At 33.6% G+C, this 26,297-nt stretch overlaps 2 protein-coding genes and 2 pseudogenes across 2 annotated transcripts; 2 read left to right on the top strand and 2 right to left on the bottom strand.

The window, feature by feature from the left end:
* The first annotated feature begins 6,031 nt into the window (after positions 1–6,031).
* LOC128172486 (uncharacterized) lies at positions 6,032–6,747 on the top strand (annotated as a pseudogene).
* A 6,242-nt stretch (positions 6,748–12,989) lies between these two features.
* Positions 12,990–13,944, bottom strand: LOC128172451 (complement C1q-like protein 4). The gene is made up of 2 exons (XM_052838247.1): positions 13,728–13,944; positions 12,990–13,496 (listed from the first exon to the last, which is right to left on the bottom strand). The coding sequence occupies exons 1-2, from the start codon at positions 13,915–13,917 to the stop codon at positions 13,042–13,044; spliced, it is 645 nt and encodes a 214-aa protein (XP_052694207.1). The 5' UTR covers positions 13,918–13,944; the 3' UTR covers positions 12,990–13,041.
* Positions 13,945–15,219: 1,275 nt separating this feature from the next.
* On the bottom strand, positions 15,220–16,772 carry LOC128172435 (uncharacterized). Its single transcript, XM_052838233.1, has 2 exons — positions 16,322–16,772; positions 15,220–15,719 (listed from the first exon to the last, which is right to left on the bottom strand). Exons 1-2 carry the CDS (start codon positions 16,713–16,715, stop codon positions 15,274–15,276), a joined length of 840 nt encoding a protein of 279 aa, XP_052694193.1. The 5' UTR covers positions 16,716–16,772; the 3' UTR covers positions 15,220–15,273.
* Positions 16,773–18,299: 1,527 nt separating this feature from the next.
* LOC128172397 (zinc finger MYM-type protein 3-like) lies at positions 18,300–20,142 on the top strand (annotated as a pseudogene).
* The last annotated feature ends 6,155 nt before the right edge of the window (positions 20,143–26,297 follow it).

The raw sequence follows: 26,297 nt of genomic DNA, 5'->3' as shown, positions 1-26,297 counted from the left end.
AAAAGATGTACTTCTAATCAAAAATTTTACTTGCCGGATTGGACAAGTCTAATCAGAGTTTCACTTGCCCGAATAGAGATTTTACTTGCCCCGGGCAATCGGGCAACCGTTAATGTCGATCCCTTTGAATAGTATTTTATAATATGCTGTTAAGGCATAAGATTTTGCGCTGGTATATGTAAACAATCAGCTGTGTGATTTACCGATCTAGACTTCAAAAAATTTAATTCTAAAATAAAACGATGGTTCCTCTCAAATTAAAATAAAAAGAAACTAAACATGCTATAAACCAAAAAATCAAAACAATCCAAAACCACCGTCCCAAATGAAAATGTCAACGCATTAAAATATATAACCTAAGTTTACTTCACATAAATGGCACAAATATATTTTGGATGTTTCAAATATTCCCTTCGCACGTAAACTTTTGCACAACAAGCAAATTTATCTCTGTTCAACATGTTTTAGATGGCTGCTTCTAACTTAGACTGGTCCTCTAAACTGGTTTTCAATACACGTATATGAAATATCGAGCCCGAAGTTAAACTGATTGACCCCAATTCTCTCTGTCTTAACTATAATTATTTTGGTAAATTACTCAAAGCTGAAACAAAATTATCCCTTCAATTTTGCAATTTATATTTCCCTTCCCGTAAGGATGATTTATGCTAAATTATGTTGAATTTGACTCAGTAGTTCTTGAGAAGATTTTTAAAAATGCACCCCCCTTTTTCTACAGTTTCGCGGTTTTCTCCGCTTTGAATAAAGATCGGTCTTTCATTTCTGCAATTTATATTTGCCTTCCCATAAGGATGCTTTGTGTCAAACTTGGTTGAAATTAGCCAAGCGGTTTTAGAGAATAAGTTCAATAATTAAAAAGTTAACAGACGGATGACGGACAATGAAACTGATGAAAAAATGGGCAATTGACCAAATGCTTCATTAAGAGTGTCGGGTTCTAATAAGATTAAGACATGTCTGGATGTTAGGATGCTGTCGTTTTTTGCACTAAATAATATTTTCTGGTACATGTAAGTGCAAGGTACATCATTTGAACAAACACTGCACAGTTTACACAAGATGCTACACGGATTACATGAAACGATGTCTACAAAAAAGCTACATAGTTTACAGGAAAGGCTGCATGAAATCCTTTGTACATGTTTCCACATGCTTTGTACATGATTGTAGCTAGCATTGGTCTCAATTTGGACTTCCTACTAGTATTCAGAGTCTATTTGACAAAATTTTAAAGTCATTATGGATTTTTAATAGGTTACAGTAATTAAGAATGGCAATCTTTTAAAATACATTTAATTTAAAACTTACTAAATGGTAAGTATTATGAAAATAGGCCCATGTGGAACATCCCTCACTTGACCACATTAGTTTAACATGAAAAGGTCGATTTTATATGTGATCAAAAATACCCCCTTCGAAATTCACAACTTTGGAATAGACACCCTACCTAATCATAACTATGTACTGATAATTCATCAGCTCAATACCCAAGGGAAGAGAATATTTTCAAAGAATTCATGCATTTTCACGGTAAAGTCAGGTATATGACATTCCTACTAGCTCTGGCTAGTGGGTTAATCCTTTAGCTGGATTGGTAGAGTGCCAGATGACCCAGATTCAATCCCCAGCAGAGGCAATAAGTGTCTCTGTTACATTTGGGGCCCATGTTGGGACCTGGGTGTTCTCTGGTTGGTGAGAGACATTGCTTCTAGTACTTCAACCCAGAGGTGTTGGCACTCTGGAAGTGTCGGAGACGCCTCTTTTCTTGGAGGGAGAAAATGTGGTAGAGTCAGATATATGGCATTCCTACTTGCTCTGGCTAGTGAGTTAACCCTTTAGCTCGATCGGTAGAGTGCTGGACTGGAATGCCAGAGGACCCAAATTCAAACCTCAACAGCTTAATAACTTGAGACATGAGTGGATGTTAGGATGCCGTTGTTTTTTTTGCACTTAAAACCACTATTATTTTAAGTAGCACATGCTATGTATTACTATGCGGTGCAGCCAATATCATTTTTAGGTTATGCTATAAGACACGCCCATTTTGTGTCACTCATGATTTATGAGGTTATTGGGTTTTAGGGTTCAAAATTGATTCGAAATGTTATCTGTTAAAAATGTAAATATAACTAGACTCTTGTTGCAAGAGCAACAAAAAGGTCTACCGTTTTAATATACATGTATCAATTTAACTGTCAGACATTGCTCTTCTCACATTGAAAAAATAGTGAATATGATAATTATTGTTAATAAAATATCCAGACTTTACTTCCATGTAAAACAACGAGAATAAAAAAGAAATCAATTTTTGAAGTATACTTTCTGTGACGATCGAGAGTAACACCAAACTAAACAAAAAATGTTTAACATTTGTACAATCATAAGTCATTTTTTCCTCAGTTTGGTTGTTCACCTCTCTGCCAAATCTGCTATCTTGTTGAAACAATATTTTTTGTCTTGACCAGAGACGCACGAATAGAAGTAATAAATAAATAACAAAAGCTGGTATTTCTAGTACATTTGCCTTCATACATCACTGTTTTTCAGGCTCAGACATGATTTTTTTTCCGCTTTAAAGCGGAAGTCCGTAATCCAGATTTATAATTTCCGCTCCAATTTTTCGATCCCGCTTTTTAATAGTAATCCGGATTTTTTTTCGTAATTGATTTGAGTTTTACTATTATCTTAAAACTTCCTATATTTGTATGTGTTCTGTTTGTTCATTGGTTGAATAATTGTCTCCCAGTTGACTCTATCCAATCACGAGTCCATTTACAGTGCCATACAGACTATTAAATATAGACTTAGTGCTGATGGAAAAACAGCTATTCACTTTTTTCAGAAGAAGGATCATATGCATGAAACTGTGGACAAAATGCTTTGCAAAAATATGAGCAGTTCTAGAAAGAAATGTAAAGCTGATCTAGATAAGAAAAAGGATGAAAAGCTTTTGAAACAGAGAGAGATATTCGTGTTAAAAATAATCAATCTAAGACAAAGGCAAAAGAATTGATTGTACATGCAGCCAAAAAAGCAAGACTGGGTTATTGTCAAAACGTTTAAAAAAAAGAACTTCAGTGTTTTTTGTTGTAATTTATTTCTGCAAAGAAGGACTATAAGTAGACATTTTCATGTTGATTTTATCCATTTAAAATTAAATTTGGTGCTTCTAAAATTCAGTTCTCCAGGGGTTTTAAATGATAAAATAGCCATTTTTGGCCGGGGCCTTCGGCCCCCTGGACCCCTTGATCAGGGGCGCTGCCCCCTGAAACCCCGCTGGGGGAGGACCCCCAGACCCCCCCCCCCCTTCAGCTTTTTTGGTTTTTCTTTGGAATCATGTCTGCAGGCTAGATGAACCACTCCAGAAAGTCAGCTAAACTGGTTATAAACATGATTCGTTTGAACAGTTCCTGTAAGAACCGGAAGTGGCGGTTGACATAATAAAACCCGTTAAACTCATCTTCAATGAAATGACCATCATTTATGAAAGCTTCATGTCTCAATCACTTACAGTGACCAAAATCTCACGGGCATCAAAATTGTAATCAAAGAACTGACTGACATTTTTTCAAACTTGTTAGGCCGTTATTTACACACAGTAATTTGTTGCAACTTTCCTTTTTTAAGAAAAGAGAAAATACTTAGAGGATACAAAAAAGAGTAGTGTTTTGAAGCACAGATATTCTACAAGGCAAATTGGAGAATAGGGTAGGTACATGCATAACAAGTAAATTTTAGATATGCATGACATTTTTCATAAAAAAACTTTTTAAGATATTCTATGAATGTTGATGATTATCGTAATAATCACTCCTCCTTTTAATTATTAAAAAAATATACCTACTGTACTATTAACATTACTGTTTTGTTTATAGTACAGCAGATATGGGTTATTTTAACAATTAAGAGAGGGAGTGTCTATGATTATCGTTATATTTAGATAACTTGCGAACTCTTTCAAAGATCTTTTTAAAAAAATGATGAATATTGCTATCCTGCTTACTTTTAGTTTTATGGGTCAAATGGTGCTCAGAGTGGGGATGTTGAATAACATATTCTACAGAGTACTGATAAATCTTTAAATACATATATATTTATCATATAACTTCATATAGAATTACTGATCATACGACACATGTATAATTAATATTTTATATGTAAAACATCTTGGCAATTGTTTGTATTATTTACAAATGTTTGAATGAGTGAAGTACAGTTTCTATTTTTTATAGAAAATTCAATTTTAAGTGTAAAAATGTAACACAATAGTTATTTTAAATCAAATCATTCTGAACTTATTACATGCAGTCAAAGTACAGTAAAGCTTTTATAACGAACACGGGTATAGCGAAATCTCATATATAACACATTTTTAGTCCCCATTTGAGTTTTTTGTTAAACTTTATAGAGCAAGCTCCAATTCGCAGTGTGAATGTCAGGATCACACACAAAAAAAAAACTAGTGTTGAAATTTCAACACCAACAACTCCAACCAAGGAAGCTATGAGACGACTAGCTACAGACGGCTCATCTACCCCCAGGGGTTCTACGACTTATACAGGAGGTGGCATATCTTCCCCCAGTGGTTCTACGACTAGTGCAGGTGGCGGCATATCTTCCCCAGGGGTTCTACAACTGGTGCAGGAGGCGGCAAATCTACCCCCAGGGGTTTTAAGACTGGTGCAGGTCACGGCATATCTTCCCCCAGGGGTGCTACGACTGGTGCAGGAGGTGGCATATCTTCCCCCAGGGGTTCTAAGACTGGTGCAGGTCACGGCATATCTTCCCCCAGGGGTTCTACGACTGGTGCAGGTCACGGCATATCTTCCACCATGGGAGCTACGACTGATGCAGGAGGTGGCTAATCGTCCCCCAGGGAATCTTTAATTGGTGCAGGCGGTGGCACATCTGTCAGTTTGTTAACATCAGGTCAGAAAAAATATTGAGTGTTTCGGCTAAATTAATTTGATATTACAGCTCTCTGAGGCACGCATGCATCCATTTGGAGGTAGCTACATTCCAATTTTTATCGTATATGTGATAGAAAAAAGTTGTCGATGTCCTCGTTTTTTCATAGCTAAGAAATTGATTAACACTTTTGGTCATCATTTCAAAATGTCAATTCAGGCTCGTTTAGAAATCGCATTCAAAGATAATTCCTACGAAGTAAGGAAATTTTATATGGATGAACAAAGACTTTTTATCGTTTTTTTTTATATAGAAAATTAAATCCCTCATTTACGTTTTCATAGGGCTGGGTAATAATATCGATATTCCAATATATTGCAATAGACTCATTAAAAAATATCGTATCGCAATACATTTCTTCTATATCGATATATTGACAATATTGATAACACTCAGAATTTAGCTTCTAAATTAAGTTTTCTTAATCTTATTAAAAGAAAAAATGGCTTATATCTAATAAAAAACAGAGACATTTTAGTACTTATTATAAATTTGTATTCTTAAAATGAAAATAAAATTTCTAAACAAAAAAAATTATTTTTTATCATATATCTATAGTGAAATGTACATTTTAAAACAATTTAACTTGAAATTTTACTATTCAAACAAAAAATATTGCAATACATATCAATACAAATTAAAATATTGCAAAATATCGCAATACAAAATTTCCAGCAAATACCCAGCCCTCCTTTTTTATCAATAATATGAATTTTAAAAATGCCCCCTCGCATCTTTTTCTTTTTTAGGAAAATGGTCCGAGAACCAGGGAATTAATTTTATGTAGCCTTAATAAATATTTTTTTTTACTGTGGAATTTAAAAATATGTTGCAAATTTTTGTATTGAATAAACTAAAAGAGTCGGAAAATATTGGTATAATTTTCGTTTCATTTTTCAAAAGCATATGTGGTTTAAAAGATATTTGATTGCCTAAGTAAGTAATTAATAAGTGAAACTAAGTTACTTTTTAAATACATTGTATTTGTTTTTACACAGACTATTAGAACCAAAAGTTTGATAATTTCAGTATCCAAGGAAACATGGAAATGTCCAATAAAAAAAGCAGGTAATTCCCTTTACAATCTGGTCTTTTAACTCTACTTTGTACCCCCTTCATTCTAAAAAAGTAAAATTAACGTTCTTTAAGGTATTCAATATACATGTATAAAGACCATATTTTGTATCAGATAAATATATCCAAATTAAGTGGTAGGGCCCTTTATAATTCTTGGTATCATTTTAAAGCGTTATTAAAATAAAAATGATTCACACTTAAAAATTTTACATTTGGGTTAGTCATTCGATTAGCTAATTATGTATGAATATTAAACCTGTTTTACATCGTATAGAATTGTAACATAATCTCCTTCATATTATACATTGAATACCTTAAATAATATTGACCTATAATGTTTTGATTTAATTATATTCCATTAGGGAAAAGAGAAAACTGGAACGCCTGGAAAAGGAAGATTACATTTTATAGAAGGATATTCAAAAACGTAGAAAGAAGGTCCATAAACTGGAAAATAAACAAGCCTCAGAAAACCAATCAGATGCAGGCGAATTACAGTTGAGTGGGTTAAATTTGAAAAAGTACAATCTAAAGAATGCTGTGAAAGGAATGTTCAATGCTCAACAAGCTCTCAATTATACATTAAGAGAACTTTTGTCATTGGAGGAGATCCGAAATTCCTCAATATCTGGGGGAAAAAATTGTGAAGTGTGGAGAAGATGGACCCAGACCTCCTCTTGATCAGGAGAAGTTTAGACTGTTGGAGGAAATTATTCATGAGAAGTTTCCGTCATTTACTCGAAAAAAATTTCGAGAAAAAATCCAAAATATTCAAGAAGTAGAAAGAAAAAAATTGCCTCCGATAGACAGTTGTAGGTTAAGGCTATGCACATAACCGGCAAATTTTGTAATCATTAAGGAGGCTAAGGGGGTGGGGGGTCATACCATAAAATTTTAAGTAACCACCAGATTTTGCTGAAATTTTTAGACATAATTATTGAAGCTGTCAACATTCATTCGGTAAAAAAAAAGTCGTGTTTTTTTTTATTTTATCAATTTCTTATATCTTTACATTGTGCTCTTCTTTTAAAGGAGACAAAAATAGTATAAAAATGGCACTTTACATTGTGCTCTTCTTTTAAAGGAGACAAAAATAGTATAAAAATGGCAGCAACCCCCGAGCCTCCCTAACAATTGTATTTAGTTTCTCTGACAATTTTGTTTGACACTCGAGAGCTTGAATTGTCGTGTAACATTGTTGAAGGCAACAACATGGGAATTTTAAGTATTAGATTCCAGACAGATGCACTGTGAGTTGTTCAAGATTAAAATTGAGGCTGATCGTTAATGTTACCGCATGATTTACTCAGTGATAATTGATTTTTGATCTTAAGGCTTAAAACCAATTGCCATAAATGTAGATTTATATGAAATTATACTTAATGAAGTTGTGAATTTCAAGAACATTTAAAACTTGGTTCATTAATCTTCAAGAACATTCATGAATGTTAGTGATCATTTATAACCATGCTTATTCTTCAATGTTTATGTATTCTGCATGATTTTAAAAAATGCCTTTTCTGTTGTTCATGAATAACCTGCTTTTCATGAATATTCTTGAACTTTGTTTTCATGAATAAAATTCCAATCATCATGATGTCCAGTTTGTAAGTTCATCGGATCTTCATGAACATTTCATGAGCCGATTCATGAATATGATTTATGAACATTTCTTAATGATTCATGAATTATTCCTGACGCTCTCGCAGGGGTAAACAGACAGAAATCAATTTTTTTTTAAATTTTCAGGCCTATAATTGTACATATTAGCAATGTGAGATTTATATTTACTGATATGTTTCATGTCTAATTTCAAAGTGCATTTGATAAATTGGCAATAAGACTACTAGCTGACTCACAGATTTAGAGTCAGTTTATACATGTATGAACTGATAAATGCTTTTGAAAATCATGTTTGTAATTTAATACATGTTTATATGTTGCATTATTTTCAGTATTTTTTTTTATTTTGATACACATACATGTATATGCATATCTTTAAAGATTAAATAAGTTCATGACAATTTGAAAATATTTTCACAAAGGTGTTGATCGAGGACCCTTAAATAATAATTCACATTTATGCATATACACTCTCGAACAAAAAGTCTGAATTGTAAGATAATAGATACCAGATACCTTCTATTTCAAGTAAATAATCTCTCCAGTAAGTCTGTATTCTTAATTCATTAATATATCTGTTACTGCCTTCCTCGGAAAATTCGACAACAAACATGTTGTCCATTTCCACTGCATCAACAACAAGATCACTTTTATGGACAAAGAGCCCTCTCATGGCATCAGGATAATTTCTGATCCTGTCGAGTACACCAAGGCATTTTAGACCTTTAATGAACCTGTAAAACAAGTTTTAGTAGAGTTATGAGTTTCTGAGTGTTTCATTTTTGATAAATGTTCTGTAATTGACAAAAGATACAGTACAACTAATCCTTGGTTTATCTAGATCATTAATTTTAAATTGAACATTGGTGACTAAAACTATACAGTCATATATTTTAAATATCTTTTTAATCTATAATATGCAGTGGGACTTTTTGGAGACCTACAATTACACTTTGCACACATGATTAAGTTCAATTTTTAATTGGTTAAAATAAGAATGGAATGTTGTAGCACTAACATATGCTCTTAAATTAAGAGTTGGTTACAAGTAATCATTTACTTGAGTTATCACATCGGCAGTACCAGAAAGGTTGGTATGTTTTCTCCAATCTATTTAACACAATCTTGTTATTTATTCTTATAATGTAAACAACAAAAACCTAATTTTCCTATATTTTTACATCCCAAGTCTAATAAAATTCACATACCCACTCCATTAAAAACTATTGAATTTGTCATTTACAACTTCATGTATCAATGAATCTTTTTAAGGTCAGACACTTTCCTCGATCATCTTTTTGTATCTCCTCTTAATAATTAAAGAATTCCAACAAAATTATTATTATTTAAAATCATTTTTATAAGGATTAAAATTTTATTTGTTGATATGTACATGCCTAGATGGCAGAGTGGTTAGTGCGGTAGATACCATAGGTCTTTAGCTCAAGCCCCGGCCGAGGTGGAGCTCCAACATAGTGAATTTTCGCTATATGCCAAATATTTTTGTATCAGCAATTCAAGTGGTTTTCAAGAAGATTATATAGGAAATTGCATACTCTAGCATCTTGCAGAAATGCCTGGTAAGGTATCCTTTTTGTAAGACAGTTTGTCAAAGTAGTAGTAAAACAATAACATATTCCTGGAAAAAATATATAATTGAGGAACGTGTCGTCTGACCTTAAAGCACTGCTTTTTATGAGATTCAATAACTTGAGTATTCTATTTCCGATATTTCCCGATTTTCACCTTGCACAAGTGAGTTACAAAGCTATTCAACATTATGTCAACTCACTGTTAAAGTGACTTCTCAATCCTTGTGACAGCAATGTGTCTACATTAAGCATGCACAAGCTCATTTTTCTTTTCTGGTAATGCCAATGGAAGAGCACCAATATAATCCAAAAGGGGTCTCATTGGATCCACAGCATCAAAAAAGAGCTGCGAAAAGTGACATTGGTGAACCATCTAAGATGAGTGAAGTATCATCTGCATACTGAGAAATATTGTGTTCATTGTCATTAACAATTATACCTCTAATATCAAAGTTTTGTTTTATGAGAATAGCTAAAATTTCTGCACATATCAAAAATAAGTAAGGAGCTACTGGGTCCCCTGTCTACATCCTCTTTGGATTTTAAACTGTTCTGACAGGAAGCCACATTGTAAAACAGAAACCTTAAAATCTTTGTTGAGAATTTTTATCCAATTTATAATATTATTTCCAAATCCAAAGTATTCTAGAGTTTTGTATATAAAGGACCATGAAACAGAATCGAAGGCGTTCTCAAAGTCAATAAGAACTTAACGACCTGGTATTTTTCATTTTCAGTGATTGACATTAAATCATAAATAATTCTAGTATTTTCTCCAATATATCTTCCTTTAAAAAAGCCTGTTTGTGTATCAGATATATTAAAGTCTAGTGTAGACTTTATTCGATAACTAATACATCCTGATATAAGCTTATAGAGAACATTCAGAAGAGTGATGGGTCTGCAGTTTTTCAAATACTGTCTTGGGTTTGTCACCATTTGGTAAACATGATATAATTCCCAATCTCTGGGAAATAGGAAGCTCCTTTTTCAGAAAAATAAGGTTGATTGCATTTAAGATGAAAAGTTTTAGATCCTTCCAAAAGAATTTAAAGAATTCAACCGTAAAACCATCACTACCTTGTGATTTGTTATTTTTCATACTTTTAGAACCTCAAGAAATTTCAGCTTCTAACGAGCTAGATATATCTGGTTCTAACTTAAGAATTTCTACTTTAATAATTTCTTCAAGGTTAATATTTATTAAATCTGAATCAGCACATGTATATAGTTTTTCATAGAATTCTTTAACCTGATTCAATATGTTCGATTGCTTGTGTATAATTTCCCCTTCTTTGAGTTCTACTTTTTTGATACAGTACCGATCAGACCCAACCTAACACCAGAGTAAACCCCAACTAAACCCCGGGTTTACTTTTGGGGTCTACTTTGGGTTTCCTTTTTGATAATTTGGGTCCACTCGGGGTTTACTTTGAGTTTACTTGGACATTGCTTTTGAAGTCAACTGTACGCACTGAAGTGTGATGCAGACCTGTCTTTTATCTTAGTATTCTACTGCCTGTTATTCCTGCCCCTTGTATATTCCGAATACACAGTTAGCGTCTGTTTTCAGGGGTATACTTCTGACTGGGTTTGCTCTCTGTGTCCACTCTGGGTTTACTTTGGGTTTACTCAGGGTCCACTCTAGTAAACCCAGAAAGTAAACCCTGGGTGTAGTTGGGGTTTACTTTCTGTTAGGTTGGGTCTGATCGGTACTGTAGTTTTGTTCAGAAAATTCCGAGACTCCAAATTTAGAAAATATTTTCTTGGTATTTCTCCCTGCTCGATCCATCTTGGTCGAGATCTTATGCAATGGCCTTGAAGTTTATCTTTTCTTAAATTTTCAAGATTTGAATTTTTTTTTGGTTATATTAGTTCAAAATTAATGTGCTCTTGAGATTCTAAGGATGTTATTTCCTTATCTAGGGAGATTTCAATCTTCTTTCTTTCCTTTTTCTTATGAGATGAGTATGAAATAGAAAGACCCCTTATTTCCATAAAGCACCTCTAGGAATATACTGTCGTCTATATCCTTACTGAAAAATGTATGAATATCAGCATTGTATGCATACTGACTCTTTACTCTATCTAATATTGATTTGCAAAGATCTCTTCTGCCAGTTTATTTTTTTAACAGTTGTCCAAGGTATAATAGTAATAATTAATCATTGTAAGTTGGTTATCTTTTATAAATAATTAGGGCCCCGCAAGGACTTGCGGTTGCCCTATAGTAATCACTCTGTCCGTCCGTCCTTCTGTCCGTCTGTCACTCTTCCGTCCACAAATTTTCTGTTTTTTTCTAATAACTTTTTTTCTGGTTGCCCAATCAAGTTCAAATTTGGTATGGTAGTTCAGTAGGCAGAAATACATATTTTGATGCTAAGTTTGGTTCTCTATGTCTTCTGGTTTGGAGCTGGGGTGGTGGGGTAGATTCCTTAACTATGCATAAGAATAAATGGGCAAAGAGAGATAACTGCTGAGAATGTTACCATTCTATACTTGGAAGGCTGTGCAATATTTGTCCTTTGGGATTAAGTTAAAACCTTCCACAGGAAGAAAATCCTAAGCTTTATCTTTATCTGTCACATTGAGATTAATTACTGCACTGCCTGTGTCTGCAAATGAACTTTGTTTTGAAGTTAAGGTCAATTTTGAATGATGTGTACATTCTTTGAAATATGGATTTGAAATATAATATTCATACTTTATTTTGGTTAAAATATACCGTACACAATGATTTATGATAATTTTAATTGAATTCTAAAATCAAGATATATATTAAGATATTCTTTTTCACTATTTTATTTGTTAATTATTTATTTATTTTTTTTGCCTTAATGCTGTTAATTTTAACAGGTAATCAGATAATAACCCCATTCTGTTATTTGTGAAAACAAAATCCTATTGTAAGTTTTGAAGAACAGGATGAAAGAGCAGAACAATTATAATCCCCTGGGATTAATTATCTTGCCTGCTGCAGAAAATTTAGAGGCTTATCTCTATCTGTCATATGAAGATTAATGAACACCTTTGTCTGCAACTGATGTTTGTTTTGAAGTTGAGGTCAACCCTGGGTGATACAATGTATTTGCATTCACTGAAGGCTTGCATTTTATAAAACACCTGTTTAAATCTTTTTTAAAGACACATTTAATTTAGTTTTTTTTATAAGACATGAGGTTATCCCTGTTTTATGCAGATACAAGGTTACTATTTAGAGTTTTTGGACATTCAGGAATTATCTTGAAATTTTAAAGAAGATTCAATGTTAATATAAAGAGGATGGAATTCAAAGTTTTTTTCACTTCTCTATATTAATTGTCATAGCGGGGCCCTTTCTGACTGGTCAGTTTTCTAGTTATAAAATGTATTGTTTTCCACGCAATTTGCTCATACATGCTTCATATTTAAAAATAAAACTACTGATTTTGTCCTTAAAACTCTACCAGTTCGACCAGTTTAACATACCTATCATATTCATTTATTTCATTGTCACTTTCGGACATGTTTTGCTCATTGGTTAAATGTTATGTGGTTAATTGAAAGTCCTTTGTCCGTAATCAATTAATTGTATACGCTCTAAAATATAAAACACACAGGGGTTAGCCTCATGAAACTGTCATTATAGTATACGTATGAATAACAGTTTTCTCAGTGGGGATACAGCACCATTGTACGCAAAAATACGTAAAACATACTGCTGAATAATATAAGTTTATTTTCATATTTTTAGGAGGCTTAAATCAAAACTGAAACAAATTTAAGCTACATGCAAAAGCCAGCCCCCAAAATATGTTCGTCCCATATAATCACTTAAAATGTCACCGCCGTTGAAATTATCCTTGGTCGTACGTACAAACACTTCATCGCCCTGGTTAACTTGAACGACAACCGTCCCTGATGTGTTTCCACCTACGTAATGCGTCGCGTCAAAATAAATGGAACTTTGAGGCGCTCCATTTACCATAAGTTCAGTCGAAATATGAGCATCGCCCTCAACCCTCAATGACCACGTAAAGACATAATATCCAGACCGAGGTGCAATAAATACTCCGGAATGAGGATGATAACTGTTACCACCATTTGTGATTACTGTGTCGAAGCTCAAGACGAGGTGGTCACTAGGTCTTGAGAATGTTTGAGAGGAGTAAGCGTAAAAGGCAATTGGAGTGTCTGAAGCTCGAGCTATCCGGTGTTGTGTTTGGGTACGCATCACTGAAAAAGTAAGTGACAACTAACAACTTTTATTTTTAAAAATGCTTTGAAAAAAAAATTAATTTAATTATTCGATCATTTATCTCCCTTTCTATATTTCAAATATTCGCTAGATTAAAAGCATTTTTTGTGTGTGTGTGTGGGGGGGGGGGGGATTAATTGAAAGACACACTTAACGTTGGGCTGATACTTTTTTCATAATCCAGAGGTATATTTTTATTTATTGCCTACCTTTTTCAGAAAGTTCAGGCCCTTCGAAAGTTGGAGCTTTCTTACTCTGGAAATTCCTTGGTTTAGGTTCCATCAAGTTTGATTTATTTACAAGATCAATTTTGTCAGCGTGCTGGAGATGCAAATGCAATATTTTTGCATCTTGTGTTTTAATCATTGTCCTAAGCTCCTTTATGTTTTCGGATTGCATATCATTTTGCCTTTCTAATGCCTTTATTTTTTCACTTTGATCCAGAACAAAAGATTTCAGCTCAAAAACCATGTTCCGTAACGTGATTTGATCACTTACATTCACATCATATATTTTATGTTCGGGCTTGGCGAACACTATTGAAAATTGGACCTTGATTTTTTTAAGGAAATGTATGGACAGCGCTTGTTTTTTTTAAATATATTGTAAAATGTAATGCACATATTTTGGTGTAAATAAACAAAGACTTTTTATCAATGAAAATGTGAAACAAGATGAACCGTCTTCGGTAAACACATTTATTTTTTTTTTTTACAAAATACAACTATTCTTTCTTAATCAAGCGAAGATAACTAATAGGCTCAAATTTGTTGGCTTTCTATTTGTTATGCGTCATAAAAAATGTTAATTACACATACTCCATTATCTAACAAAATACAACCATTGATTAAGATTAGATTAGTTGTTTCATGTCCATTCTTTAACATAAAATACATTAAAATTAGCTCTTCTTCTACTGTAGGACCGTTACTGATAGTGAATCTGACTCTTCAGCCATTTGATCATCGAAGTGTATCGATATTAGAAGTATTTTGCAGAGAGCTTACACCTAAACCTGAACACGTCAATACATGCACAAAATATTTCTGAACAATTTTGCGAATAAAAATTCCCGGTTAGTTAAGGCTGCGTTTTGAGGATTTCATGTAAAAACAAAAAGCATCTTTACAAATGTGCCTTACTAGATTCTCCGTTGCGTTAATAAAAAGAAATGAATATATTTTAAGGAATCCATCATTATCACATTAAAAAGGTTTTACCATCTACAACCCGGGAACGTAAATGACACAAGTAAAAAACTCAGGTACTATTGCACATCATTTATTTTTTTAAATAAATGCGGCTCCTTCAGAGTATTCCAATAATGATTAGTTATCAGTACATTTCATGAGGCACTCAGTTACATGTAACTTCATTTGCTTGTTTCCAAGTGTTTCAAACGCATGCGATGGGGCCACGCCAAATTATAATTTATTTTAAATTCCTTTATTTCTTTTATATCGCTGATATCATCAGATGGTGTCTAGTATTATATTACAGTAAACAAGGTAGACATCGTATCACGCAATTGTTCCATCTTGTTGGTCGTTCTTGATTTTCTTTAAAAAAAAATGTTGGCGTTTGTTTCAATGTACAAATGCTAATTCACAATAAGATATACAGGGTTAATATATCGCAGATCACTGGGTTCACTGCAAAATCCATTGCTACATTACCAAACATTATCAAACAGAACGATAATTGGTAAAGTGTTATTCTTTATTTCTAGTACATTTAGTCAGCTAAAGTACAAATTTATGCTAACAGCCATCCAGCGAAATAGGTTCTTCCGATATGATCGCTCAATATATCCCCAAGGTTGGCAAACTGGGTCGTACGTACAAACACATCGTCCCCTTGATTGACATGAACCACTACAGTCCCTCCTGAATTCCCACCTACCCCTGGGTGTGCATCAAAGTAAACTGACCCCTTCACCACGTTGTTTACGACAAGCTCTGTCGAAACGTGAGAATCGTTCTGTAGTCTGAATGACCAGGTGAATACGTAGAATCCTGTACGAGGGGTAATGAATGTTCCAGAATGATGATGGAAACTGTCGCCGGCATTTGTTATGATCGTGTCGAAGGTTAGGATGAAATGGCTACTTGGACTTGGAATTTTCTGAGAAGCATAGGCGTAGAAGGCGACTGCGCTGTCTGTATTTGGTGTCACCGTTGTTTGGGTTGATAGTAGTCTTCCTGTGGAATTCATTTATTTGCATTTGTTAACATATATTTAACCATGTTGCCAAATCATATTTCAATTTGAAAATATTAAGAGAGGTTAAGTGTTTGAATGTGTACGTCTACGGATACGTGTGGAGCTACAAGGAAGTTTACACGTACAAATATCGAAATTTGGCTTATATTAAATAATTTGTACTTGTAAATGAACTTTTAGAATAATTAGATTTAATAGTGTTATCATGTCATGTTTACTTTCATTGTTTATGAAATAATTCTGTGAAATTGACGAAACCAAAAGCACTGTTGTCCTTAACTTATCATCTGCTTTACATAAAACAGCTTATGATACACAAATCTGTATTTCTTTTGAAAAATGCCACAATTTTGATTCTAACGTATTGTACAGCTTGAGGACTTACGCGGTATGCAGAACGTAATCTACATAAAGTCAGGGGATTCCCCATGTACCCGTACTCGTGGAAATGCTTACCTCTCTACTTAAATAAATAATAATAGTAATGTATAACATACACACATTTTAGTTTTGTATGTTTTTATATAGTGTAAATAAAAAAATATAAAAAAACAAATTCATTAAAAAAACATCAACAAACCCGTTCTAGGAATAGAAGAACCAATCGAATCTTGAGATTTGCGAGATGGTCGTTGTTTCCCCGTAGTATAAAAGATTTTAGATACTTTTTTCACTGTTTTCTCACATACACGAAAATTTTGGTTCAATTTTTCAATTGATAGATCTTGTATCTTTATTTTCTTCATCAAGGCAATAATTTCCTCTGAACTTTCACTGTTCTTTTTCTCTAGTGATTGGCATTTCTGCTCCAGAGCTTTTATTTTCTCATTCTGATGCATCACAGCATTTTTCAGTTCCAAAACCATTTCTCGTAAAGCAATGTCACCATTATGTGATAAAAACTCATCATTTGGTTGTGCAAATGAAACTGTTAAGCTTACGAAAACAATAACAATCAACATGACCGCCGTCATTCGGAAATAAGGTAGGCAGGTACGCTATAGGTCAAACCAATCATGATAAGGAATCATATAAGTGCATGGTACAGCATAGTATTAAATCTCGAATGCCAGTTCTTATCTGCCTTGACCATGTTAGACACCACGTAACAGTCGGCCGAGAACAAATAATAGTACACATGACTTTTGTTAAAGTAAATATTATAACACGAACATTGTATTGATAAAAGATGTAGTTGAATAAACATTGCAAATTATTATTACAGTTTTAATTTTTATTTGAGTAAAAGGGAATTGAAATATAAATCATATATATTGAAATATTTTTGCACGATAAAAAAAAAAACCCATTATAATTGTCTTGATTAATATAAACGATGTTTTGGATCGCCTCGAAAACGTTAAGAAGACAAAAAAACATTATCTTAGCATTGTTTAAATTTAGCTAACAATGTTTATTTATCGCCTTTATGTCTTAATATTACTGTGTTGGTAATATGTACAATTTAGATATAGACAATTTAATTTTTGCTTAAGAACATTGCTTTGCAAAAAAAAAAAAAAATCAGGTTAGAACAGAGTTAAAATTGGCAGGTAAAGGTAAACTGTAATTATGAGAAGTTGGGAGGATGTTCTTATATGTGACTTATTTACACATGCACTTCTTATAACGAGACATACAGTTTCCATGCTTAATCTTTCTCTTCAATTTTACAATTCACACTTTGTTATCAAAAAAGGTCGTCTTAACTAAAAACCAGCTAAAGCTGTTGTGTTATATAAATCAATTTATTTTTCCTTTATATGTTCTTATCCATCACAGCTTTTAAAATAAATAATGTAATAATTACAAAATAAAAAAACCCCCAAAGTAATCAGATGCATATATTTGGATTGACAGTGTTCTTCAAGTGATGCAAGCAATTATATGGAATGAAAAAAATGCAACTTCAATGTTGATGTCTGATCAAAAGGTTTCAACCAGTATATATGCGTAACCTTTTTATCGAGTGGAAGTAAAATAGATATCAAAAGGCATAAAAACATTAACTAGCTCACAGAAAACTGCAGCCATTTCCCACAATTACTCTATACTCTATTAGAACATGTGTCGTTGTGACCCCGGATAATGTGGTTCATTCAAGCGTGTTCTGCGTATACCAATATACCAGTATACATATATATTATACATTCCAAGTTGTTTTTTTTTGTGCTTGGAAATATCTAGGTCAAAGCATACATTGATAGTTTATATACATACATACATGTATATCATGATATATTCTACTAATTAAAACTGTTTGGTTATAAACAAAATGAGCTCGCATCAATCCATGGCTGCATTGCATTGCTGTCTTGTCTATTAATAAAAAATGCACATTACTTAATCTGACCAGCTGAAAAACATTTCTTTTATAAAAATTCACTGGATGACAAGTTATAGTTACATGATGACACGAGAGCATGTACGGAATATATCGCCTCACTTTTTGGCACGAGGGGGCGGAGCCCCCGAGTGTCAAAAGGTGAGGCGATATATTCCGTACATGCTCGAGCTGTCAATCATGTAACTGATTTGTCCAATGGTTTTTGCACATTTTCCCGCCATCCGGTGATATTTTCACTTTTTCCCGCTCTCTGGTACAAATTAAATGCGCAGTTTCAGAAATTCGGTGGAGGAAGATGGACGTACTCGGCGACTCCGATGACTTGATTTTAAGCCAAGCGCTTGAATCTTTTGAAAACTTTGATGAATTGGACGAAAAAGATGTTGAATTTGGAAACTTTACTTTCGACGTTGATGAATTTTTAAAGGAGTTAGAAAAACAGGATAACATTAAAACTGAACAATATGACGTCTGAACCGACCCTCCGGAACGTTTCGGCAAACCAGTGAATTCTACAGAAATAAAGGAGCTTCACAAAAGTCAGGAAAGTACCAATACACGACGCAATACATCTTGGGGAGTTAAAGTTTTTGACGACTGGCGAAAATCGAGAAACGCTAATTCAGGTTTAGAAATGCAACTTCCTGATTTACTATCGTGCAGCTCACAAGATTTAGACCATATTTTGTCCTGCTTTGTGATCGAGTGCCGCAGGGCTGATGGTAGTCCATATCCACCTAAAACCTTGTACCAGTTGTGTGCTGCTATTTTAAGATTTATGCGAGATAATGAAATCGACTTAAATTTTCTTGACGGAAAGATATGCGTTTTCGGAATGTCCGCAAAACATTAGATGCCCGAATGAAACAACTCGCCACGGAGGGAATAGGTGTGACAATTCGACAGGCGAACCCAATTTCCCCCGAAATGGAGAACTCGTTATGGGAAGGCGGACATCTGGGTATGAAAACTTCAGTTGCACTTACCAACACAATATTCTTCTACAACTGTAAATTATTTGGGCTCAGAGGTCTTGATGAACATCGTTCATTAGTGACGGAGCAGTTCAAGCTCGACAAGATTAGTGACAAAATGTTTATTACATTTTACGGTCGTACTTCCAAGAACTTTGCGGGGGGATTAAATCAGCGAAACCTAACTGCCAAGGAAGTAAAACACGACTGTGGACCCGACGGACCTCGGAATTTATTTCATGCATGTGTACCAAACTTACATTGACATGGTTGGACCGGGAAGCATGTACCGTCGTCCATTAGCAGGTGAGGGACTGAAGTATTCCAAGCAGGTCATGGGAGTAAACAAACTCGGGAAAATCATCAAGGATATGTGTAGTGGGGCTGGCTTCCATGGGAATTTCTCCAACCATTCGGGCAAACGAACATGTGCTACAAATCTATTTCAATCAGGTAATATTTATCTCTCTCTCTCTCTCTCTCTCTGGCGTAGTTTTTTAATTTTCTTTTGTATTCATAAATTTTTATTTGTCAGGAATAGAGGAACAGCTTGTAATGTCCAGAACAGGACACAGAAGCACGGCAGTTCGGAACTACAAACGACCAAGCCAGGAACAACTTAGTGCAGTAAGCATGGCGCTAAATCCACCGAAATTTGGCTCGGAAGAAAACGAATGCGCGGCAGAATTCGAAGCCAATAATAGCAAACTTCCAAAGTTAATGGTTGATCCAATGCGCACCCCAATGATCAACATTACAAACTGTAATGTCCATATTTTTGATGCAGGAAACAAGTAGGCCTAATGTGTATATTGATCAAGTAACATTTTAAAGAACTGTTCAGTTTTTGTTTCAAACTGTTAAAGAAACAGAACATTTCAATTTTAAATTTTCATTTTTTTTTTTTTCATGTTTACAATTTGTTGAATAAAGGTTGTTGCCAGTATTGTGTGTTTTCTTTAGCCAATCGCCATGAGGGGGCGTATCTAATTAGTATGCAAAAATATCACATATGTGATATTCAAATAACAAAATTGTATGCGATATATCAGTCGAGAAACATCAAAGAAAAAACACCGCACCATTGGACAAAATTATTCAACACAGTTAGAGAGCACATAGAAATAAATCAAACACATGTTATGTGTACGACCTAACTAAGGCGTGACGTCAGACAGGGCGAATAGTGCCCGGACCTCTATCTCGCGGACTCCCTGGTCGAGGATGGACTTGTCCTGGTGCATAGCGATGGCTGTTGTGACTTCTCGTGGATGAACCTATTTGTTTTATGTGTTTAATCTGTTGTCTGCTTGGCATTTAATACCATAACTTTAAAGCTATGGGTTATAAAAGGTATGTTGGCAGTATAATTAAGCATTTTATCTACTTAAGGATTATTATTTTTTTATTCTTTTTCTGGGGGAGGGGGTTACATCATACAGTATATACTAGTACTGGAACAAATAATAATTTCAGGGAAAATGAAATTCAATGGTATTATATACCATTCTGACGTAATGACATTTAACTCTCACTTATAAAAGTATTTCTGAAAGTTCAGATATGTAATGTATGATTTTTGATGACTTTGTCACTCTTGGTCCACTCCGACACTCTTTTGACAAAACTGCTTGTATGCCCTCGTACTCTATATGCTAGCTTTAGAGCTGCAAAGTTCGAGTCATTGGCAGTTATTTTCTATGCATACACTTATTGATTTTTTTTAATTGACAAATGTTCATGTGAAAAAGATGCACTTAGCAGAGAGAACGACGCCTAACTATTCTGTGGATCAATTGTCCGATATTCAAGTCTTTGAAGAAATTTTGTATCTCGTCAGTGGTTTTTTTGTCTTGTTTAAACACTTTTTTGTAAATGTTAATGTATTATCATTTTCAATAATAGAAAAATCAAAGACATCGTCATAAAAATATGAAGATCTTAGAAAAGTGAAACTTAATTATACAACACTAAAATAGAGTTTATTACAAATATGTAAATAAATTAATCTAAAACATATAAAAATCTCTGGAGAACAGTGGCAATAAGTGGAATGTTGCCAACTTCGGTAGCTTTTAAAAATCTGTAATAATTTCACAAACAATACTCAATATCTTAAACGACAAAAACATGTTTTTTTCAGCAAGCATAAATTCTGAATAATAGTGTAAGAACCTTAAAAAGAATAAAAATACTGCAAAATATGTTTGAGCATTAAAAAAGTACCGGGAACATTATAAAACAATGCATAAGATCGGTTCCATTAAATATAAACAATGAAAATATTTTCACATTTACAGCAAGGTTTTTCATATAAACCTGTATCATATTTGGATCACCTGCCCCATCTTTTTAAAATGATTGTGAGTCAGATTGTAAAAGCTGAAAATAAAGGCTCTCATAAAGAATGGGTATATCCAGGGAATTTAAACATAACTTTTGCTCAATATTTCAATTCATACATGAGAAAACTGTAAACAGAGGTTAAAGGAAAATTGAAAAGAATGAACAGAATGATCAATGTCTCTATTTAAAATAGCATTTTCTTTCTGCAATTATCAGTCATAAAGCATGAAACGTTATTTAAATTATTCTTACTCTCATCTTCTTTTTGGGATATATCCGATAAAATATCTCTTGTAGTATCAATGTAAGTCTCACCCTTTCCATCGCACACCTCTCCTACACCCGCAGACAAAACATATTTTGTTTGTATATAGTACAGTTTAGCGCTTAACTAGTTTTGATAACCTATGGTGAACGTATTATGGAATACCATAACACTTCCTTCTCGATACGATCCGGACTCAATACCTACTACACCTCCCAAATGCACTGACACAGTGAAATTGGAATGTGGCAAGGTACACTTTCATGTTCCGAACAGAACGTATGGATTGTGCGGCAGTTTAAAATATAAACAAATATTCGACCATCGAGTATCCAAGTCTGGTGACGGTATTGGATTAAGAATGTTTCCCCTTTGTTGTAGGATATCTATGTATGGTTATATTACACTTGTGTTTCATATCTACATTGACATGACTACTAGAAACAACACCCATTTCACTTGTTAAAAATGATGCGGTGCTTTTGGAGAGATTTTCCATATCAATATCAAACAAATATGAAACTCATTGAGTGATTGGTGTAATGTGACTAAACCTATGTTTCGGCTGCTAAATCGTCACACTCTGAATTTGTCTGACATGTTTTTCTCATACGTTGGCTTTTCTTGCAGACAAGTGAACATCAAGTCTTTTTATGGTCCAAGAAGGATGTTCACAAATCCGATGAGGTGAACATAGCAAACATTTGTTTGATTTTGGCGTTGGAAAGTGTAAAATAAGGATCTTTGGGGTGTAGGATCTTTACGAGGTCTCAACATTTAAAGCTGGATAAACTTATTCAGTTTCCGGCCTCTCCTACTGGCATCTTTACAGGGGCAACGTCCGTATAAAAAAATGATCTTTGCCCGTAGATTACTAAAAATTTCAGTTTTATTTCTTTGTGTCAAAATGTGAATTTTATGCTTTATATTAATTTATCAAATAAACTTTGTTAAAACACAACTGACAAACGTACGATTATTTTCCATCGTTTTCTATCGGCTGGCATCGTAAAACATCCGAAATCTGATCTAACAAAGTCAACATTTTCCCATATATCAATCGGCATTATTTGTTTAGGTTAATATCCACACAAAAACGATCAAAAGAAAGAGAACTGGTCAATTTCTTTAATGGACATGGGTGCAACTATTGTTGTTTACATCTTTTCTTCTCTGAATAAGAAACGCATTCTGATTGGTTCCAGTTTGATATTTGGAACCAGTCAAAAAAGACGGCCTGAGCCCGACTTTAAAAAAGTAATTTTTCTACAGTTGACAACTAAACCTGACCGAAAGATCCTGTTAAAAACCCACATTTTAGACGACACAAAAACCTGAATAGTTCATCTTATAACTTAAACACCGACGGAATACTTTCTGGCTTTAATAACTTCCGAACTAGCGTCCATTTAAAGTCATCTAGCTTAAAATGTCTTGAACATACCATACTTTCTATAGTTATCCATATACTAGGAAATCATTTAGAATGTTCAGATGACGAAATATATAACTAATTTAATAGAAAATCATTTAGAATATATGTATTTTTTTATATTCAAATCACAAAATATGTATATATTTTGTGATTGTCCTCGCAGGTTTTTTCAACACTTTATATTAATTAATGAATGCAATACTTGCATAACCACATTTACCTTATCTTAATCTGCATGCACTTTGAATCCTGTTTTTATAGACTTTTCATTTTAAAATTGGCTTCACATTTATATAATACTTACATATAGCCATTAAAACAGATAGATGTGTTCTGTGTATTGAATTGACTCATAAAACTGACCAATATGTATCATAAATTAAGAACAGTAAAGGATTATCATATTTCATCTGCTGATTATTGCCTATTATTATTTAATTCATCTGCATGTATAGCCGATTGGAATTGAATTGACCTTAAAGGTGCAATACATTTGCATGATAGATATTACCATCTAATGCAACGAGAATACATGTAGCTGGCGTATCTGTGTTTGCAAAAAAAATGGATGAAAGACGAAGATGAAAGAAATTTGGCCCTGGGTCTCTTCTAAAGGCATACACCGAAGCTTTTCTAATGTCAGGTCGATAAGGAACCTTGTGGAAAGATAATTCCTTATGCAATCTTCCATCGCCGTTAAAAAAAGGCGTACAACAATATTTGGCGTGGCCTGCATTATCGATAGTCGCCATGTTGGTGTTTACCTTACTGAATTTAGCCACGCTTTCGATTCTGACGCGCGGCTTATGAATATTCGTTAAAACAGTGGGAGTACCGCGATGACGACGATACTTTGTTATAATACTGGAATGCATTCGTATATCATCAACTTTCCACTACCAGTACGGGTACCAACAAACACATCACGATCGCATACTACAACAATAATTTGCTTTTATTAGTTTTCTCGTAATTCGACTTTAAAGACGCCATTGATTCTTTTTCGAGATTCATTAGTCAACATGTTTTGGTGTTGCCGTATCGTATATGTTACCCTTTATTTTATTTTTTAAAAATAGCAAGGGGCGCAACTCAAGTTGTTAGCTAGATGGCGGGACCGCATGACCGGGTTTTCGTAATAATATTTGCCAAGAGTTTTAAGGGGACCGAAAACCTTTTGCTAGTGAAGATGGGGTAAGTGGTGTTTTAAAAATAATTTCACAAAAAATGAATCTAAAAAAAAATATGATTTCGGTGTTCTATTTCTAAGTTAAAAAAATTAAATTAGAGAAAAAAGACTATAAAAGAGAATTGTTACCCAGGTAAGCAATTTTGCTTGTTATGAGTTTTGAGTCTGTTCTGTTCCCTAAAAGCCATTCTTCACCTGGCAGCTGGTCCATTATTTCAGTAATGCTTGAGTTTGCAAGTATATATATTCATCGTGTGTTGCACTCCCATACTTGCATACAATGTCTGTAAATCTGAAATGAGTTGTTCGTATATAAAAGCAGCCATAAGGAAGCAATTAAAAAAAAAGGTGGGTTTTTTCGACCAAACATAGTAATTTCACTGATTGTCCGCTAAGTATACTATTTTTCATTTACCTCAGGTCAACCGTCACAATTCCCCTTCATGTTTATAGAATGAAACCCTTGTCTGCAAACATGCTCATCAACTTCAGACGTTCCGATGATGAAAACACCAGGGTTCCGTTAATTCAAAATGAAGAAGGATGGTTGTTGCTTCCACGTTAAAATACATTTTTAAGCACAAGGTCTTAGAGTCGACGCTAGCACGATAAAAAGTCTATTATTTAGCTTTTGACGTTCAGTTCCAAATGAAGTCTCTTTGAACGTAACAAATCTTAACAAAGCGTCTTCGCGAACGCTTCCCTGCACTTAACAATTCTAATGAGAGAGGGATAAATATTGTTATTTTTAAACGTGTTCAATTATTCATCCATGGTATAAATTTTAAAAAAAAATATCATATAAACCCTTATGAGAAACCTTCATTTCTACGGAGACATACTGACTCCTTTTAGTAGCCCTTTGTATGGTGTGTAGGTTCACACATTCATTCCTTACAAACATCTGTCATTAGTTTGTCATAAACTTCAGCATCTTAAAGTTAGTCATTTCAATTTTGAAGTAATGGTCTGGAAAACAAAAATGACTTATTTTTCTTAATTTTGGTAGGTTCCATCTAGGTAACTTACTATCGATATGTGAAACAAGTAAAAAATCTGTATGTTTAAGGAATCTCATGTTATGATTCATACAATATTTTTTAGAAAATGAATCAACTTGAGACAAAAGATTGGTCAAGGTCAAAAATTATGCTGCTGTGCACTCTTTCTCAATACCATCTACCTATATTCCAAGTTTGAAGTCTTAATGTCAAATGGTATTCAAGTTACAAAAAAGACAAAATTTTATATTTTTTTCTTAATTTGACCTTGAGTAAAACAAAGTCAAGGTCAAATATTAATCAATAGAACACCTCAGTGTATTATTAATGTTCTTTGTTTAAAGTCCTTCTGTCAAAATATATTTAGGAGTTGAACAATGACTTTTTTCCAATTTGACCTTGAAATAAAAAATTAAGGTCAAGGTCAAACATTTCTGTAAGGTTCAACTTGGTTATATACCATCTATCTATGATACAAGTTATAAGTCTGTATTTGGAAGGAGTCTTATGTTATGGCCGGACAATATGGTTTATAAAATGCTTGACCTTGAAGAAAAAATAAGTCAAGGTCAAAACGTTTGCTGGCATGCACTCCTTCTCAATACCATCTACCTATATTGCAAATTTGAAGTCTTATTGTCAAAGGGTATTTAAGTTACAACCCAAACAAAATTTTATTATTTTTTTCTTAATTTGACCTTGAGTAAAACAAGGGCAAGGTCAAATATTAATCAAAGTACACCTCAGCGTATTATTAGTGTTCTTTGTTTTAAGTTTGAAGTCCTTCTGTCAAAGTATAGGAGTTGAACAATGAAGTTGTTTCTAATGTGACCCTGAAATAAAAATTTTGGGTCAAAGTCAAAAATTATGGTGGGGTTCAGCTTGGTTATATACCATCTATCTATGATATAAGTTTTAAGTCTGTATGTTGAAGGGGTCTTGTATTATGTTCTGGACAATATTTTTTGGAAAGGGGGGACATAATAGATATACTACTTT

Source organism: Crassostrea angulata, chromosome 2, assembly GCF_025612915.1.
Source record: "Crassostrea angulata isolate pt1a10 chromosome 2, ASM2561291v2, whole genome shotgun sequence".
Classification (NCBI taxonomy): Eukaryota; Metazoa; Mollusca; class Bivalvia; order Ostreida; family Ostreidae; genus Magallana; species Magallana angulata.
This window is presented reverse-complemented; position numbering and strand designations above follow the sequence as displayed.

Coding starts and splice junctions, on each gene's coding strand:
- LOC128172451 (XM_052838247.1), bottom strand. CDS start 13,917: ATGCAATCCGAAAACATAAAGGAGCTTAGGACAATGATTAAAACACAA. Junction 13,497..13,727: donor GCCTGAACTTTCTGAAAAAG/GTAGGCAATAAA, acceptor TTACTTTTTCAG/TGATGCGTACCCAAACACAA.
- LOC128172435 (XM_052838233.1), bottom strand. CDS start 16,715: ATGACGGCGGTCATGTTGATTGTTATTGTTTTCGTAAGCTTAACAGTT. Junction 15,720..16,321: donor TTCTTCTATTCCTAGAACGG/GTTTGTTGATGT, acceptor TGAATTCCACAG/GAAGACTACTATCAACCCAA.